We start from the raw sequence: 17,192 nt of genomic DNA on the forward strand, positions 1-17,192 counted from the left end.
TTTAGAGTTTAATTTAATTAGCTAATGGGAAATGTGTCTTTCGGTAAGAGGTTCTCACTAGTCGCCTTTTGGCATAGGGTGATAAATGGTGCTCAACGTGTAAGGCAGGAGTTCCTGTTCAGAGCTGCACCCTGCGTTTACGTTGCTTAATGCATATTTACCTGGAATTACTTAAAAGGGGCTTTCTAGTAGAATCGAACACAGCATCTGTTTGACCTATTTCAGGAAAGCCTTTTTTCTAAAATCACTGCAGGCAAGTTTCTTTCACAGTTAAATACACCCACGGTTTGTACGCTTCTTCCTTGCCATGGGACTGAGCTTTACTGAACATTGGGTGATAGCTGAGGCTCAAACTCCGAAAAAACCCTCTCCCGAACTCCCAGCAGGCTGCAGGATGGCTGTAGCTTCCTAACGCTAATCAGAAATTGCCCTCGGCCGCTTCTCGTCACTGTAGTGGATGCACGTGTGTTGCACAGTTCTACTCTATGAACAGGAGGGAAATAAAATGATAGTGTAATACTGAAGCATTTTTTTTTAAGTAATAAACTTAGAATGCCGATTTCCAGTGTCGCTTCCTTGAAGAATGAGAACACCAAAATCTTTTGTGCTTGTTGCGTTTTGCCTTTCAAGGAGGTAAAGGAATCTTTGCTATATTTTTATTCTCTCAATGACTTATTGTTCCAGGCTAACATTATCATCTTTTTGGTTGGGGAACGGGAAGGAACCACCTTAAGTGAAAGCTCCCTGTAGATGCCTCATGTTCTGTGCAGTACAAACTAACGTGGAATGTGGCCAAATTATGTCCTCTTGATAACTTTTTTTATGTACTGAGCCAGAGTCAATCAATGCTGATATTGTTTTCATGACGCTGTGGGAGAGGAGCTGTTTCGCTGCTCTTTTAGGGTTAGGATCAAAGATAGAATAGGTGACTACGGTGTCCCACCGACAGTAGATTGCTGCTGAGCACACGTGAGCTATTGTCTTGCTTGATGTATCGGGAGTTGAAGCAGAGGCCGTCGGATCCGGACACGTGAAGAGATGAAGAATAAGGCTTTCTTGCTGTCGCACTGAACAAGTTAGGTCTGCTTGGGGAAGCGCAGGAGGAGAAACATAGTTCTGTAAGTGTAGCATTTATCCTCCTGATTTTGAAAACCGCTCTTTTGAGAAACAGACAATACTTCCAGCATTGCATGGCAGTGTTGTTTAAAGAGTTGCTAAATGCTGGTAGGAGGTTTATTCTCTTATTTTTATATATATATATATATATATATATATATATATAAAAGAATATCTATATTTAAAAAGCATTAAATATATGTTTGTTTTTTTTTTTAAAGAAGCATGCTGCTTCAGCTGGTTTTGAAGTTGTTTTTCTTTCCTGTGTCTTCCAGGTCAGCACAAGCAATTCCTCTTGGAGCTTTTTAGTTTTCTGTTACAGCTCTGCTTTAGAGCACCCGCGGCACACTTGCAAAACTGTTTACCTCTCATCTTCACTAAAAAGGAAAAAAAAAAAAGGTTCTCTTCCATCTGCTGTATTTTTGAGCAGTGATTTCTTTGGTGGTGGTGCTCGGACAAAAGCAGAGCCCTTAGTGAGCTCTGAGTTGCCTTTCATAGTTTTGGGGGTTTTTATGGGGTAACTTTCCAGTCATCTTACATAGCATTACCCGTTCTCTGTCAACCAAAGCTTGCAAAGCAGACTGGAAGGTAGGCTACATGATCTATTTCTCTGCTCAAGTGATTAAGATAATGGGGGAGTCTAACGAAAATGCCTCCGGCTGCTTTGACGTATTAAAAATATGTTAGGTCAAAAAATAGGAGAGCGGGAAAGGAAGATTGACTACCAGCTGTGTGTGCTGTGCTGGCCTTGTCAGGCTCCACTGTTTGAGGAACAGAATGGTCCAGTTGGAAAGACTGGATTAGATGTTTTGTCTCACCGGAGGAAGTCGTCTCTGCTGTACTTGCAGAGAGGGCATAATAAGTTTTGCAAGTTATTAGGGTACATTCTCAAAAATAGGTGAAGGGAAGCTCGGATTGGCCCGTTAGAGGTGGCGTGGCATATAGACAAGCCATCGTGAAGAAAACAAGTTCAGAAAATAAGCGTGAGCTCCTCTATTTCGTGTGGGTTTCAGGAGCTGGGTTTTGTTTCTCTGTCAAAGATGCTCCCAGTGGTCCTTACGGTTTTTTTCCAAGGCCTCTTAAAAATTGAATGGTGCAGCTTGAAAACATCTCAGACTATATCAACGGGAGCCTGTTTGCTGAAAGCATTTTAGTACCACTCCAAATCTACTTCAGTCGCTTCACAGCATAATGTCCAAATCAGGCTTTTTGCTGAAGTTTGGCATAAGAGTTCACAGCTGTTTAAAAACTTAAACCTACTTCATCTTCCTCCGGAGTGTTCTCATGCATTCTGTGTCTGGCAAGATGGTTCTCCCAGTGGTCAAAACCATCATGCCCTCAACTCGGTTTCTTTGGCAAAATTCTTGTTCCCTTGGTCTGGCCGTAAGAAGGGCTGCTGAGAAGCACTGTGCTCTCCTGGGGGCCATGGGTCTATTAGTCGTTTTTTCTCTGATTTCCCTGGAAGTGTCTTCTGCTAACCAGGAAGACAAGGGGACTCGGGCTGCCCTTGACAGAGATAGAACATAGAATGTTTCACTTGGAAGGGACTTATAAGAATCTTCTAGTCCATGGCAGGCGCCTTCGTCTCATGAGTTTCAGGAGGGTTCTTTGGCAAACCCAGCTCTTTGCCTGTCGTTGCCAGGTGAGGACTTGCCTCTTCCACTCTCCTGAGACTCCTCAGGTGATGCATGTCTTATCCAGCAAGGACGTTGTTCCCTCGGCTCCAGGACTCGGTGTGGCGATCCTGGCGGGGCTGCTGTGTGAGCCTTTCTAACCCTCTGGGGTAAGGGAGGAACGCAGGCACTGATGAGCGGTCCTTCTGCTGGCAGCATCCTTCTCTTCTTCCCCTGCCCGATCAGCCGGGAGCAGAGAGGCATTCAGCTCCCACTTCCTGTGATGCTGATGGACACACGGACAGGGCGCTGGGGAAAAGGAGGACGCTCTTTCTCAATGGTGGGAGCTCTCTGAGATACATCTTGGCTGTCAACATAGTCCTTTCACTTGCACAACTGCATTGTGAGCCTGCGGCTGCGAGGACAGCATCTGCAGCAGTCGCTGGCGCTGTTCCCAAGGGAATGCAGCTCTTCTGAGGTCTGCAAGCAGCCAAGCCCTCTGTTTCCCCCTCGATACTACACTAGTTCATCTTGATGAAACTGGGGGAGGAGGGAGCCGGTGGGGGAGGAGGGCGCCAGTGGGGTAAGCCGGGTCGCATCACTGATAGCTTTTCCTCTCTAGCCAGGCGTTGCCGGTCTAGGATTTGCTTCTGAAGAGGTATCCTCGCAGAGCATCCGTTGGCAATGTCGGCATACCTGCCTGTGGGGATCAGGGGCTGCCCTGGCCCTTCAGGAGGAGCTCGTTAGGACTTCTTTATGTCTATATATGTGAACCACACCTCTTACTTCATCTGCTCCTCCTCACCCCCAAAATAAAAGCACTGTTTTTTTTAAGGTACAAGTTGAATAGCTCAGGGGTGTCACACCTCTAAAGATGGAGCTCTACTGGCTTCCTTCCTAAAAGTTGCTCTAAGTGAAGAGTTATTCTACCTCTTCCTCCTCCGTTATGATGATCGTTCTGGAAGCGGATGGAAAACAGCAGGATTTTGTATGGTTGAACGAGAAAACTGACATAAGGTAGCGTGTACCAGAGCTAATCTATAATTCATCATGATCATTCAAGGCTTTTAGAGAGCAGGGGAGAGAGAGGCAAGGGAGCCCTGACAAACAGTATAAAGACCCCGCACGTGGATGGAGCCAGCGAGGGCTGTCACTTCACATGAGCATGGGCAGCCGGTGCAGGGCCACCGGGGAGAGCTAGGCTCCTCATACCTGCTGATGAGGAGGGGCTGCATTTGCAGATGACTAGAAGCAACTATGGCACTGACATCTCATTATTTCCAGCTTTGTTGCTTGTTTTCCGGTCGCTGCTAATGTAGCAGGCCCAAATTCCTTTGTGTGTTACTGCCTCAGGCGCTGCTGGCAGCTGCTGCATCTGGGGGAGGACGTCCGGTAGGGTTGAGTGCTTCGTGTTGGCTGGCTAAGACCGGCAAGGCTCACGGCTAACAGCCGTCAGGGAGGGGAGAGCTGGGACCCCAATCTGCTGGTACGGGTTTTCAACTGCTGCCAAAGTCAGGGATATGGCTGGATCATCAAGGCCCAGCGCTGAGTTGTCACCAAGAGAGGGATGAGCCTGAAGACAACAATTCCTGGCCGCCCCAAGTGGTTGGCATTGCTACAGCACTGCCCAGCCTGGCTCTAGGGTTGCTCGCAAAAGGCAGCGCGGTGCTAGCCGGGAGCCCTGGGCCGGTGTTTTGTTGTAATGCAGAAGACCAGGGGGTTTGGGGCTCGGTCTCTTCCCAGGGGAGAGAGGGTCTGGTTCTGCACTGCTGCTCCGATCTGTTGTTCCGGCTCTGTAAGCGCGTTCCTAACCGTGTCGTGGTCAGCCCTGCGTAGGCTCTCTGGGCCCATCCCCATAAGGCAGATAAGGAGGAATGGCAGTTCCCCAGGAGAGAGGGATTGTCTGGACACGGAAGGGCTCTCGGCAGGGAGGCAGCTTCTCCGTTGTGCTGGGTATTGCATAGCTTGTTGCTGCTTTCTTCCCAAATGAGGCGAAGGCAGCCTGCGCCACTCCGGCAAGGGCTGGCGGAGGGAGGGAAGCTTTTGGCGCTCTGCTCAGCGCTGGGGAGGTCACAGCTGGAAACTCTGTCTGGTTTGGGTCTCTCCCCGCCCCTCCAAGAGAGGTGCAGTGATGCTGGGGAAGGTCTGGCTGGGTCTTCCGGGCTGGTCAGGACTGGGGGCGGAGGGTCTGGGAGGAGAGTGGGGAGCTGGAACGGCACGGCGTGGTGAAGAGGCGGATGGGGCCATGTCTGATCACAGGTACGGCGATGTGAAGGGCAGTTAGGAAGATGATGCCGTCAGACTCTTTTTGGCAGCCGTGGCAGATGACATAATAGGGGAATGCAGGAAATTTGGCTTGAATATTAGGGAAAAAAAAAAAAAGCTGGTGGGGAAGTGTCTCCATCCGTGGAGGTTTCAAGCATCGCCCAGACAAGACCAGGCTGCCCTGATCCCTTGGTAGCAACAGTCCTGTTGTAAGAGGAAAGTGGGATCGAAGACCTCCTGAGGCCCCTTTCACCCACGTGCTCTTGTGGGTCAAAGCCCCGGTTCCTTGAGTGCCAGCCGGCTTGCTGTAAGAGCAGTTCTTTCTCGATGGCTCGCTTTCTGCTGCTTTGCTTTGCCCGTGTGTGCAGCAGCCCCGGTGTTACCCAGCAGCCCAGAAAAAAAACAGCCGTGACTCCGAAAACCCGTCAGTGCTTCTGCGGTTGGGACCGGCGTGTTGGACTCCACCAGCCTTATGGGTTGGACGTTGAGCAGAGTGCAATCACAGCAGGGGGAAAAGGATGGTTAAGGCAGGACATTGCCCTTCCATTAAGTTAATTTTTTGACTATACCTGCACTTCTGGGCTTACATCCAAAGCCCGAAGTACTTGTACGATTTCCTCCTGCCTCCATCAGTTGCGCTGTATTCTCTATTCCCTCATGAGCTAGTTATTAATTATGGAGACTGCAGAGATGAAGTCCAGACTCTGCTAATGGTTGACTTCCCCGTGTTTTAGAAGCAGCATTTCAGGGATCTGCTAATGGTATTTCTCTAGCTTCGCTTTTTAAGCTCCGCCATCATCTTGGTTTCTCGCCCGAGTGTGGCAGCCAGGCCGGTAACGGTGTTTAAATGCTGGCTGAAGCCCGGCTCTCCGGGCAGCCTGGAGATGCAGGGCACACATCTGCAGCACCCTGCTCATGCCCCGGGGTTGAAATGTCCCCCCGCTGCAGGCACTGCCTGGCCTGGGGATGGCTGCCCTGGCTCTGGGCTGCAGGCACGGCCCCAGGGCGAACTTCAGGCTTTGAGGTGTTCTGTGCAATCCCCTGGGCGCAGTTATCCCTGCCCTTCCGGGGCGCGGTGGGATGGCCGACGCTCTAGCTGCCTGCTTTCCCGGGCGCGTGGAGCCTTTTCGTGCCAGCAGGGAGCACGGAGCAGCCTTGCCTGGCAGCGTTCGGGCAGCGCAGTGACCCTTGCTGGCTGATGCCTCTCGTTTTCCCCAAGCCTCAAGAATCAAGGAGCAAATCCACGGTGGGCGCTGTGCCCTCGCCCTGGCCCCAGCTGTCCTCACAAAGCCACCTCTCTGCCCTTAGCCGCCAGCTTTTCTCCCAGCCTGTGTCGCGGCCTCTAAGGCTGCCTGGCCAAACCCCGGTGCAATCTCATCTTTCCTCTCCCGGCCTTGTTATTTCTTCCCATCCTCTCCCGAGGAGGCCCGCAGGAGCGGGTGCTGGGCTCCCTCCTCCTCCTCCCTGCCCTGTCCGGGCTGCGGGCGCTGCCGGCCGGCTTCGGCACCGGCTCTGTCTGCCCTTTGCTCTCCCTGCCCCAGCTGGCCCAACTCCATTCCTGCGGCACGATCCCCTAGTCCCTGCCCCTGCTGCCCAGCTGCCTGTGCAGGCTGCCTGCCCCCCGCGTCCGTCCGTCCCCCGCCCCATCCAGTCCTCCGGGAGGTACAGCTCTCCTCCTCCTGTCGTGTTCCCGTTCCCCCGCCGCTCAGTTGCGTCCATCCGATGTCGGCTTGTTCCTTGGCTTTGCCGTCGCTTCCAGGCTGCTGCCTCGGGGCAGCAAACCTCTGCGCAGGGATGCGGAGGAAGGAGCTGCTCGCATCCCCTCCTCCCCGAGCTTAGCCTGGGCATTAGGGGGATGGGGAGAGAAAGACTTGGGAAAGTGGAAACAATGAGAGTGCGAAATTTTCTCATTTCGTTTTTTCCAGCTCTGCCTGTTTGTACCCCCTGGGACTTATCCCTGGTATCGGATGCCAGCACTGGCTTGGGAGTCCCTGGTCCCGTTTTGCAATCTCCCGCTGTCAGCCAGCAGCTCGGGCCTTCCTGTAAGCACCCTGATGGTCACGGGGAAGGAATGTTCCCCCGGCCGCATGGGGAAAGGTCACCATGGGCAAAGGGGACGCGGGGGCCGGGCGGGCGGCTTGCCGCTCCCACCCCTCGCCGATGAGGGCAACGCCGATCAGCGCGGAGCCGAAAACGTTTTGGCTGACAGGGCAAATTTAAAAAAAAGAAAAAAAAAAAAAAAGGTTCAGGAGGTTAAATATTTTCGGCAATGCCCCGCTCCTGTTCACGGGGCAGATGCTGTGCCCAGGCAGGGTCCAGGAGGATGGGTGCGTGTTTCATCGCTTCCTTAGCTGGAGGACGTTTGCTGTTGAATCCGCTCCCAGGAGCATCTGCCTGTCTCGTGAAAGCAGTGCCTGGGACAGCGGTGTCGGCCAGTTACCACTGCTCTGAATAGCACTTGGGCTGCGCACGACGTTCGCGTTGCGCTCGCAAGCTTGTCGCTCTCTTCCCTTCCCACCCTAGGCCTGCCAAAAACCTCTCCCCTGAATGCAGCTCGGAAAGAAAGCTGTGACTTGCGGTGGCCGCCGGAGGATTAGCATCCAACGTTAAGGGCTTAACTCCCCGGCTCATCCCTGCCAGCTGAGGGTTTCACCTAGCCAGCTGAGGGTTTCACCTAACACCACCGTGCCTTTTCCTTCCGCCCTCGACGGTTTGTAGCCTGCTTTAATAACGTCCTTTCCACACCGTTCTCCGGGCCGCGTTTGCTAAGCTGGGGCTTGCTCCTGGTGCTTTGTTTTCGGAGTTTCGCCTGTCGGCTGAGGCTCCTGGGGACGCTGGTCACATTTATCGGGGCGGAGCCGAGGAAGGAGGAGGAATTTCTAGGTTGGGCTTTTGAACGGAGTTTTTCAAAGTTCTCAGCGTGTTAAAAGAAAATAATAATAATCTGGCCCTTCGTCTCTAGGTTACGTTTGCCTCTGCTGTGGCTGAGCTCATGGAAAATCGCAGCTTAGCTCCTGTGCTCAGTGCCAAGATTAGTAGGTTTAAAAACTAACCGATAACATCTTTGTAAACTTGGAGTCATTTCTGTAAAGCCTGCTGATCCTTCCAGCCTGGATTTTGGAGCTTTCCTAGAGATCCGAGCAGGATGACGGTATCTGCTCTGAAAAATTGCCTCCTCTCTCAGCAGCTTTGCCTTCAAAAACCCCGCAGGAGGAAGGAGACTGCTCCCCGAGGCCCCGAAGGGTGTGCGTTGGGATCCCTCTCCCTGTTCCTAACCAGATACACAGCGCACGACGCCGCTCTGCGCGTAACTTAGAATAATCACTGGTTTTTATTTTTAAAAAATTACAATAGAAAAGTACCTTTAAACATATTTCCAAAAGCGGAGTAGACAACGTGGAAGCTTCTCTCCTCTCCACAAAACAAAGTACAGGAAATAGTCCGTCGCTTGGAAACGCTGGTATCGTTTCTTTTAGAGCTGCTCAGATGTTTGTCTTGGGATTGACTTCTTCTCACGTCGCCTTTATCGGTCCTGCTTTTTACAGAAGACCCCAACGGGACAGTTTCCCGTCGCACCATCTCACCCTCGGCCCTGCCCTCGCTCCGGCAGCCGAAATTTCAGCCATCTTTTGTTGGCCCACCCACAGAATAAAAGGAAGGAGGAAGAAAAAGGTTACCATGTTTAACAAGGCCATGGGCACCCCGTCTTCAGTGCAGCTGGGAAACTGGCTACAGGGAAGCCCGGGCAGCGGCTGAGCTCGGTGTGCCCTGCAGCAGGGATGGGGTTGGGGCGGGGGGGAAGGCAGTGACAGGAGAAGTTTTGCACCTCCTTTTGCAAGAAACTGAAATCTCTTTGAGGTTTTGTTTTGGTTTGCTTTGCTTTTTCTTTTTCCACATTCCTCCTGGGCCAAGGAGAAGGAGAGACTAGGATGTCAAGCGGTCTCTTTGCTGGTACACTATCTCCGTAAAGGTTACAGATATGCCCCAAGGGTGTTAGCAGCCTCCCTCATTGTCTTTGCACATGGAAACATGGAAATGCTACACAGCGAGCCGCCGCAGGACCGGCATAACCTCGATGCTAAAACCCCAGCTCAGCCCAGCGCTTTGGCCTAACGGTAGGCACGTGTCTAAGCCCCTTGGCTCGCTCGGGACTCGCGCCCAACCTCGCGTAAGCTGCCAAGCCCCGGGTTTGTTGGGTTTGGGTTTGGTTTTTTTTTTTTCCCCCTCATACAGCAGTTTACGTTGCCCGTAACAACTTCAAGCAGTCATGGTAGGAGGAGGAGGCATATTGTCACCTTGCTACATGTGCGGGCTCTCTCTGCCCGTCCCTGATCCGAGCCATTGTACCGTGCCGAAGCTTTGCACAGCAAGCTATTAACATAGCCCTAAGGTAAAAAAAAAAAAAAAAAAAAAAAAAATCGCCATAAGAAAGTTTCTGATTGTCCTGCCTGCTTGTCATTTGGTACAACAGGGAAGAAAACAGTAATACTGTAAGTGTCCACAGACATCTTGCCGATGCAGCCGGAGCACAATTCCTACCATCCCGAACCGTGCGTTTCGACATCTGCACGCACGTGAACGTCATGCCTTCGCCGTGCAGCTGACGAGGCCGGGGCGGGGATAGAGATTCTTCATTACACGCGTTCGCAAGTCAGGCACAAAGCCTGTGGTCTGACCCAGTGTAAGGTTGTCCTGTTGACGAGGTTTGGTACAAAAATACTTGGTCTCGTTTTGCTTTTTTTGTCGTCTGCTTTCCTATGGTTCTGTTTGAAAAGTCTTTTCAAACGCTACAGCGATGCCTGTCAAACCATGCTTTCAGAAGTAACACACTCTTTCTTACAAATATACAGTGTAAAAGAGGAAAATATTATTACTAGGTATACTTTTTGTTTTTTCTTCTAGGAGAGCAGATGTGTGATAGAGGCTGTGGGAAAGTCTTGGAGGAATCCAAACTTCTGTGAGGTTTCTTTTTTTCAAGCCTATAACAATAGAGAGAGGTGTTAAAAGAAAAAAAAAAAGCAGCCACCATTTTGGGCTGAGGCAAAGCGGAAAAAGGGCTGTGGTTAATATCTTTTCCTTGGTGGGGGAGCTCCTGTGCCGCAGCCTGGGAGAGAGGGAGGCTTGTTTTGGAAACAGGGCGAGGAGGGGAGGGCAGCCGGGGCCGGGACCGCGCTCCCAGGATGGCTGTTTAACCAGGAAAGGACAAGGTGGGAAACGCCTGTGGGGAGAGCCGGGGCTGTCGGCACCCGCTCTCGGTCAGGCAGGCGCAGGGGAAGGACCCCACTGGTTCCAGTTTGCTCTGCCCGCCAGCTGTAGCCCCTGGGGTTTTAATTGAGGAGGCACCAGCTGGGAAGCTGAGAGTTAAGCCGGGGTTGAATTTTGCACTTAAGAGGAATTCAGTCTCTGTTGATCTAAGGCAGGAAGCGAGGACGGCAGCGAGATGAGATTACCGGGGGTAATTCAAAGCCGAGAGGCATTCCTCGGCTGTCGAAACTCTCGCCCCAGATAACGACGAAGAGGGGAATGGCAGAGCCACGGTGCGGTGCTGGCGGCACCGTGCCGTAGCGGGAGCAGTGATGCCGCCCTGCAGGGATCAATCCCAGGGATGCGCCCGCCTCGCTTCCCCTTTCCTCGGAGATATCGCCTTGCCTTCATCACCCCTTTACCCCCCTCCCCAAAGCAGCAAAGCCCGAGGGGCCGTGTCCCCGGGGGCACAGCCGTCCACCGTGCTGCACCCTTACCAGCACACTGTGGTTTCGCGGAGCGCACACCAACCCAGTAGCCGCCTTGGAAGACTCCGTTAATACCCACAAGACTGACTGTAGGCCACCATCACACACCTGAGACCTGCGAGAGGACACAGCGGAGCATTAGGGACGCTGGCAGGGGCAGCCGGGGGCCGAGGTCGGTGTGCTGCGGGAGGGCCTTATTTTGAGGTGGCCGGCGCTTCGTATGAGGGCAGTTCGCAGCTTAACCCAGCCCCGCTGGACTGCGGGCAGCAAATATGGGGAGGATCCAGGCGGGAGAGCCGGGACGACGGCAGCAGAACGCTTCCCTGGGCTGTGCCGTAGCCCTTCCCAGCTGGAGGAGCCTGGCGGGGAGCGGGGAGCTCCTCGACCGCCCGTCCTCCGCACTCATTGCGGCTACCAGGGCTGCTGCAGGCAGGTGGATCTGTTCCAGGGGATTCACTCATCTCCCCTTCCCAAATACGGTTCTGCTTACATTTTAGCTGGAAACATTGGCACGTTCCATATTTTGGAAGAACCACTAGTTCCCAAAGCCTCGCCGCTCCCTATTTTTATCGGCCGGGCCTAAAATAGCCAGTAAACGCTTTGCCGATCCAAGTCTCGGGTCGGCCGCAGCCACGGCCCGTCCTCCTGCCCTCCGCAGGTGCCTGAGCCTTCGGCTGCGGGGCGCCGGGCGGATGGGCGGAGCGGTGCCACGGGAGCGCCGGCAGCCGACGCCGGAGCCTCGCCGCCTCATCCACGGGGGTTTCTCCGCAGGTGGGCGCGAACGTGGCGCCAGAGGCTTCCCGGCGGGCATCAGCAGTGGGAATGGGGATGGCAGGCTGGGATCACGGGGCGAGCAATGCTCAGCATCCTCTGAGCTTCTTTCCCCTCTTCCCTTTGAATCCCCGTTGTTTGTTTATCCACGAAAGGCCGAGTTATTGGCAGAGCATGGCTTGCAAGGCTTTTGCCATCCAAAGAGGTCCCAGGTGTAATCAAACCAGCCCCCTCCCTCCGGCCGGGCACTTGGTGATGCCGCGCTTCTCGTTTTGGCAGCCCCGCCACTCCGGGCTGCCGGGAGAGTTTTCACTAAAGTTTAAGGAGCTGTTTGCCTGGTGCTGGGAGGCAGAGGTTGCCTCTGGCCGGGCAACCATTTTGCAGTCGTTTGCAGGACTGTGCCATCGCCACACGCCCCGGGCACGTGGCCTCCGCGGGCCGGCCAGCCGCGCACCTGCCTCTCCATCCTGCCCCGGGGTCCTGGCGAAAGCCTCGGGGTGGACGGTGGCAGAGACGTCCCCTTCCTGGGGGCGAGGATGGCGCCCGGCCCCGTGGTGCCTGCCGGAACGTGGCCTCACCAGCGCGGCCGTAGGCTCTGGCCGCCCGCCCTGAGCTGCCGGAGAGCCCGAGGGCGGAGGCGGCCGCCAGCCCACCGCGCCGGCGCGGGAGGACGGGAGCGGGGAGGCGGCACTCACCCGGCATTCAGCAGAACTGACGGGACTTCCAGCCCTGAGAACCAGCCTCGGAGGGAGGGAGCCAGCGCATCTGCAAAGACAAGAGGGGCACGGGCTCAGAGGGCTGGTGGCCACCCAGCCGGGCAAGAGCCGGCTGCCGCTGGGCTACCCTTTCCCGGCCTTCCCCCGGCACCGGGCCGTGGGAGGTCGAAACGCGGCCATCCCCGCTCCGGTTCGGGGGCCGGGGCCGAGCGCGACCCCCAGCATCGCTGCTTGCGGCAGGACCGAGCCGGGGCGGCAGCACGGCCGCCTCACCGGGCAGGAGCGGGGGCTCATCCCCTCTTAACACGGCAAAGCCCCCATGAGATGGCGGCGGGGGGCGGGAAACGTCCGACGCCAAAACCCAGCGGCTCCCACCGCCCGTCCGTGGGCGCCCGCTGCTCTGCCGGCAAACACCGCACCGGCCCCGGCACCCCGAGGTGCCCCGTCCCGCCGCTTTCGGCAGGAGGCAGCCGGGGAGGCCACCCTGCAGCCAGCGGCTCCGGTTCGGGTGCTGGCACCCCTCTCCAAAACCCCCCCACCAAACCGGCCGCGCCGGGGGACGAGGAGGTGCCACCACCCCCATCCTCGCCGCCACACACGGGCTCCACAGCCATGGCGGGTGGTCTTTCTTCTAGCAGCGTCTAACGCCGGCTCTCGGCTCGGCTTTTCCGGGGGGGCCCTCGGAGCCTCTTTTATGCCTCCGTTTCCTTCGCCGGCCGCTTCGCCGGCCCGCCGGGCCGCGCAGGTGCTGCCTGTTAGCGGTTATTTGACAAGGCAAGTACGTGGCTACAATAATATTTACCGCCGACCTTCCTTATAAACAGCGGGGCCTGAAAAGCCGGAATTCCATCCAAAGGCTGCGGCTGGATCTTACGCCCAGCGCTTTTCCTCGCCCTCCCGCTCAAACCGGCACCCGGCGGCCTCCGGCTCCCGGCGACGGCAGCTCCGGATAAGGCGGCTCGGTCCCAGCGGGCCGGGGCCAAAAGCCTTTCGGATGCAGCTTCTCCGGCAAATCTGTTTCCGAGTGCTCGTTTCCTCCTGCTGACCGCCGAGCCGAGCCGGCAGCGAGAGCAAAAGCCGGGATGACGTCCGGCACGGCCGCCGGGGAGGCAGCTGCCCGTTCCCGGCCCCGCGGCGGGGCTCCGGGAAACGTCCCGAGGGCTGGCACCGCGAAGAAATCCTCCGCCGCCTCCGTTTCCGCTGCTTCTCCCCTTCTCCCCGCTCCTCTCCCGGGGCGGGGGGTTAATTTTTAACGGCCGGGGGCCGCCGGCGCTGGCGTCCGGCAGAAAAGCGCTTGTGGCGAGCGCGGTCAAAGATGGGTCCTTCCGTTGGCGCTGCGCTCGCCCCCTCCTCCCCGTCACGAGTCGCTGCGCTTCGCGCCCCGTGCCCGGCGAGCCGCGTCCCAGCGACGCCCCAGGGGCGGCCGGGGACACACACCCCCCCCCCCCCCCGTCTTTGCGCCGGCAGCGATGGGGTCGGCGCAGCCGCGGCGGGGAGAGCGAAGGCGGCAAGGCAGAGGCAGGCGTTGGGGGAGAGGCAGGGGGTCCGGGGCGGCTGGGAGGGTGAGCGCAGCGATGGCGGCGGCGGGATTACCTGGGCGTGCAGCGAAGCGGGGTAGGTGAAAGCAGGAGGAGGTAGGGCAGGCGCTAACTCCGCCGGGTACAGAGGGTACGGCCCCCACACTTCAGGGCTGCCGGGGTAAAGTGCAGGCACCGTGAGCTCGTCTGCAAGAAAAGAAGAAGGAGAGTTAACGGCGACCGACGGCACCGCGCCGCGCGCCGGTCGGCAGCGCCGCCGGCCCTTCCTTCTCCCCCCGCCCCGAAGCGGGAGCCGGAGCTTCCCCCGGAGAAGCGCGGCACGCCGGTGCCGCCGGCGCGAGCCGACCCGCCAAGCCGACGCCGAATTCGCCCGCTGGGAAAGCGCAAGGCGCGGGCGGCGGCCGCGGGGCCGGGCGCGGCGCTGGCGGGGCCGGGCTGGGCTCATCGTCTCCGAGAGGTTTAAGGGCCCCGGGGATCTGGCGTCGGCGGGCGCGAAGGAGGGCGTGCGGCTCGTGCCGGCGAGGCAAGGAACCGGCGCCTGCGTGAGAAAGGCTCCTCCCGTAGCGGAAACGGGTGCGGCGTGCTCACGGCGCGGCGTCGCCGAGGTCTGCGCCGAGGCCCCCGGCCGCGACTCGGAAACTCCCTTGGGCGCGGCGAGGGTCCCGTGCGCCGTGCCGAGCCGGCTGTCGCCCACCCCTGGGTCCTCTCCGGCGCCGGCGGCCGCCTTCGGGGACCGCCGGCCGGCACGTGCCACCGCGCTTGCGGCGAGCGGGCGCTGCCGCTTCCGATGGGACCCCGTCACCTCCCCCCTGCGCCCTCCCTGCTCCCTCCAGCACCCCGCGCCGGGGGCCTGGCATCACTCCACCCACCCGTGATCTCCGCGCCACGCCGAATCGCCCGACTCGACGTTTTCGGTGTTTTCCCCAGGGAAATGGGGTTGGGGGCAGCCCCCGGTGCCCGCCACCCCAAATCCTGCCGGCGCTGCCGGGGGGACGGCGCGGGGGCTGCCGCGGGAGAGCCAGGGCCGGTACTTACAGGGCTCCCGGGCGATGAACTGAGGTACGGCGGTGGGGAGAGGCGCGCTGGGGTTGGGGGTCCCCACCAGCTTGCTCTTGGCCATCTTGGTGTTGGCCTTGGCGAACTCCAGCCGCAGCGTCTGGGGGATCTCGGGGTCGAAGCGGATGCCCTGCGGGAGGGAAGGAGGCGCGGCGGGTGGGCCCGTGGCAAAAATAACTCCCAATTATTCTTTTTTTTCTTTTTTTTCCCCCACCCCCCCAACTACCAGCCTTGAAATGAGCTAATTTGCCGGGCCCCGAGGCGGCTCGCGTTCCTCCGGCATCTTTAGCATCGGCACCGTATTTGGCCGTCGGCATCCCGTGCGGCCCGGCTCTCATCCGGAAGGATTAGCGGAGCCAAAAAAAAAAAAAAAAAAAAAAAAAGAGTTTTACATTGAAAATGAAGACGAGGGGAGAAAAAAAAATAAAACAACCCGCAAAACAAACCAAATCCCGAGGAGGAACCGGCTCCACGCGGTTCTCCCCGTGACTGTTTTCAGGAGGTTAACTCCGCAGAGCTGATAAAGGAAAGTGAAATTTGCTTTTTCTTTGGCAGCTTTAGCTGGGACTTTTCCCGCTGAAGAAATAGGAGAGGCTGGGAAAGGCGTCTCTGGCCGACTCGTATCGAAGGCTCTAATCCCTCGGGTCCCAGCCCTCCCGGACGGCCCCGGGAAAGGCGAGGGGGATGCAGCCCCCCGGGGAGGGAGGATGCGGATGAGACGCAGCCGACGGGGAGCGGCCGGAGGGACGATGGGGACGCGGTGGGGCCAGCCGGTGCGGGAGACGCACGTCCCCGGGACGGAGGAATTCGGGGAGCATCCGGGGACTGGGGAAACGAGGGGGAGTGGGGGGAATATCCCGAAAACGACGGAGCGGCCGGGCGCACTCACGTTCAGCGCGTTCTTCGCCGCCTCCGCCTCGGAGCGGCTGTCGAAGCTGACGAAGCCCACGGGCTGCGGAAGGGGGAGAGGAGGCACCGTCAATCGGGCTGGGGGGGAGCAGAGGGGGGACACCCCCGCCCCGGGGACCAGCGGCGCCAGGGCAGGGTGGGAGCGTGGCGCGGGATGCTCGCCCTGTTTTCAGCGGCTCCTACCTGCTTGGAGGTGAGTTTGATGAGAGAGCCTTCGTACCCCTGCAAGAAAAGAATAAAAAAGGGTGTTCGGTGGAGATCTCCGCACCCTTGGAGGGGGAAACCTCCCGCACCCATCACCCGGCAGCCCGACAGCCGGGGGGCATGGGGCGGGGCACGCCCGATGCCACTTTCCTACGGTGTATTCGGGGGGAAAAAGGCACAGAAACACGTTTCTCTGAATAAATCAGTTTTTGGGGGGAACCAGCGGGCTGCCAGGTCCCACCAAGATCGGTGGGGCCATGATGGGGATGGGGCAGGTGACCAGCCCCACGCTTGCAGCCCCCTTCTCCCCTCCCCAATCTGGTACCTTAAAGGGCCTGAAGAGCAGGTAAAGTTCCCGGGGCTTGATGTCCAGGGGCAGCCCGCTGACGAAGAGCGTCCTCACCTGGAAAAGGAGAAAGGAGGTTCCTGGGGACCCTCCCTCACCCCCAACTTGGGGCTACCCCACGCCTTAGGCGGCGGTGTGCCGGAGGGACGATGCCAGCCCCAGGGGAAGCCGGTGGGCAGCCAAAAACCTGAAGCCGCTCTCGGGGGATGCGGCATTTTTGGGAGGGGCGTCCCCATCCTTCGGGTGACGGCGCAGCAAGCCGCGAAGGGAGGTAACCGAGACCCCCCCGGGTCAAAAACGCTGCCCGTGTCCCAGCGCCTTTTCCTACCCCCGGCGGGATCTCTCCCGGCATCCCGGGATCTCATCCCGGCCGGAGTCCTCACTCTGCGGACAATGCCTATTGTCTGCGTTTAATTGCGGCAGCTCGTTAAGGACCAGGAGAAGCAAACCCCAACTCTTCCTCCCGGAGGAACGGCCTTGTTTTGGAGGGGGGCTGGTTTTAAGCAGCCTGTCCCCGATTTAGAAAAATCACTTTTTAAAGGTTTAACTGGTTTTGGGTGGATCCAACGTTGGCCGCGAGGCGGCATCCCCGAAAGCCGGGGCGGCTGGCGGAAACCCTGCTTCCACCGGCCCCCAGGGGGGATACGGGGCTCCTCGGGGACGGGCAGAGCCCACCCGGGCAAGACCCTTGCCGGGATGGTTTTTGCTTTACAACCAGCTCGTAGCTGGGGGAGCGGTGTGGGGCAGGAGCCCGACAGCCGGACCTGCGGGCGGGCCCTCGTGCCTCACCCCCAAAACCTCATCCAGACGCTTTGGTGACCCACGGCCCGTGGGAGCCAGGGGGTGGTGACGGCCCCAACCGGCCCCACCTGGACCCCCACACCCACGCAGCCTGCCCGTGGCCCCGGGGCTGCATTTAGGCTCAG

The 17,192-nt window shown here is 57.9% G+C and overlaps 1 protein-coding gene across 1 annotated transcript in view; it reads right to left on the reverse strand.

Moving 5' to 3' along the window:
* Nucleotides 1-12,199: 12,199 nt before the first annotated feature.
* The window catches only part of RBPMS (RNA binding protein, mRNA processing factor), a gene marked incomplete at both ends in the record, with an annotated part of 10,667 nt that continues 5,674 nt past the window's right edge, over nt 12,200-17,192 (reverse strand). The window contains 6 exons of the mRNA XM_081999448.1: nt 12,200-12,262; nt 13,807-13,937; nt 14,787-14,937; nt 15,697-15,759; nt 15,900-15,938; nt 16,246-16,323. Of these exons, the coding sequence (XP_081855574.1) occupies nt 12,200-12,262; nt 13,807-13,937; nt 14,787-14,937; nt 15,697-15,759; nt 15,900-15,938; nt 16,246-16,323 (525 nt within the window). The remainder of the gene's footprint in view (nt 12,263-13,806; nt 13,938-14,786; nt 14,938-15,696; nt 15,760-15,899; nt 15,939-16,245; nt 16,324-17,192) is intronic.

Source organism: Phaethon aethereus, assembly GCF_964289735.1.
Source record: "Phaethon aethereus genome assembly, chromosome: 4".
Classification (NCBI taxonomy): domain Eukaryota; kingdom Metazoa; phylum Chordata; class Aves; order Phaethontiformes; family Phaethontidae; genus Phaethon; species Phaethon aethereus.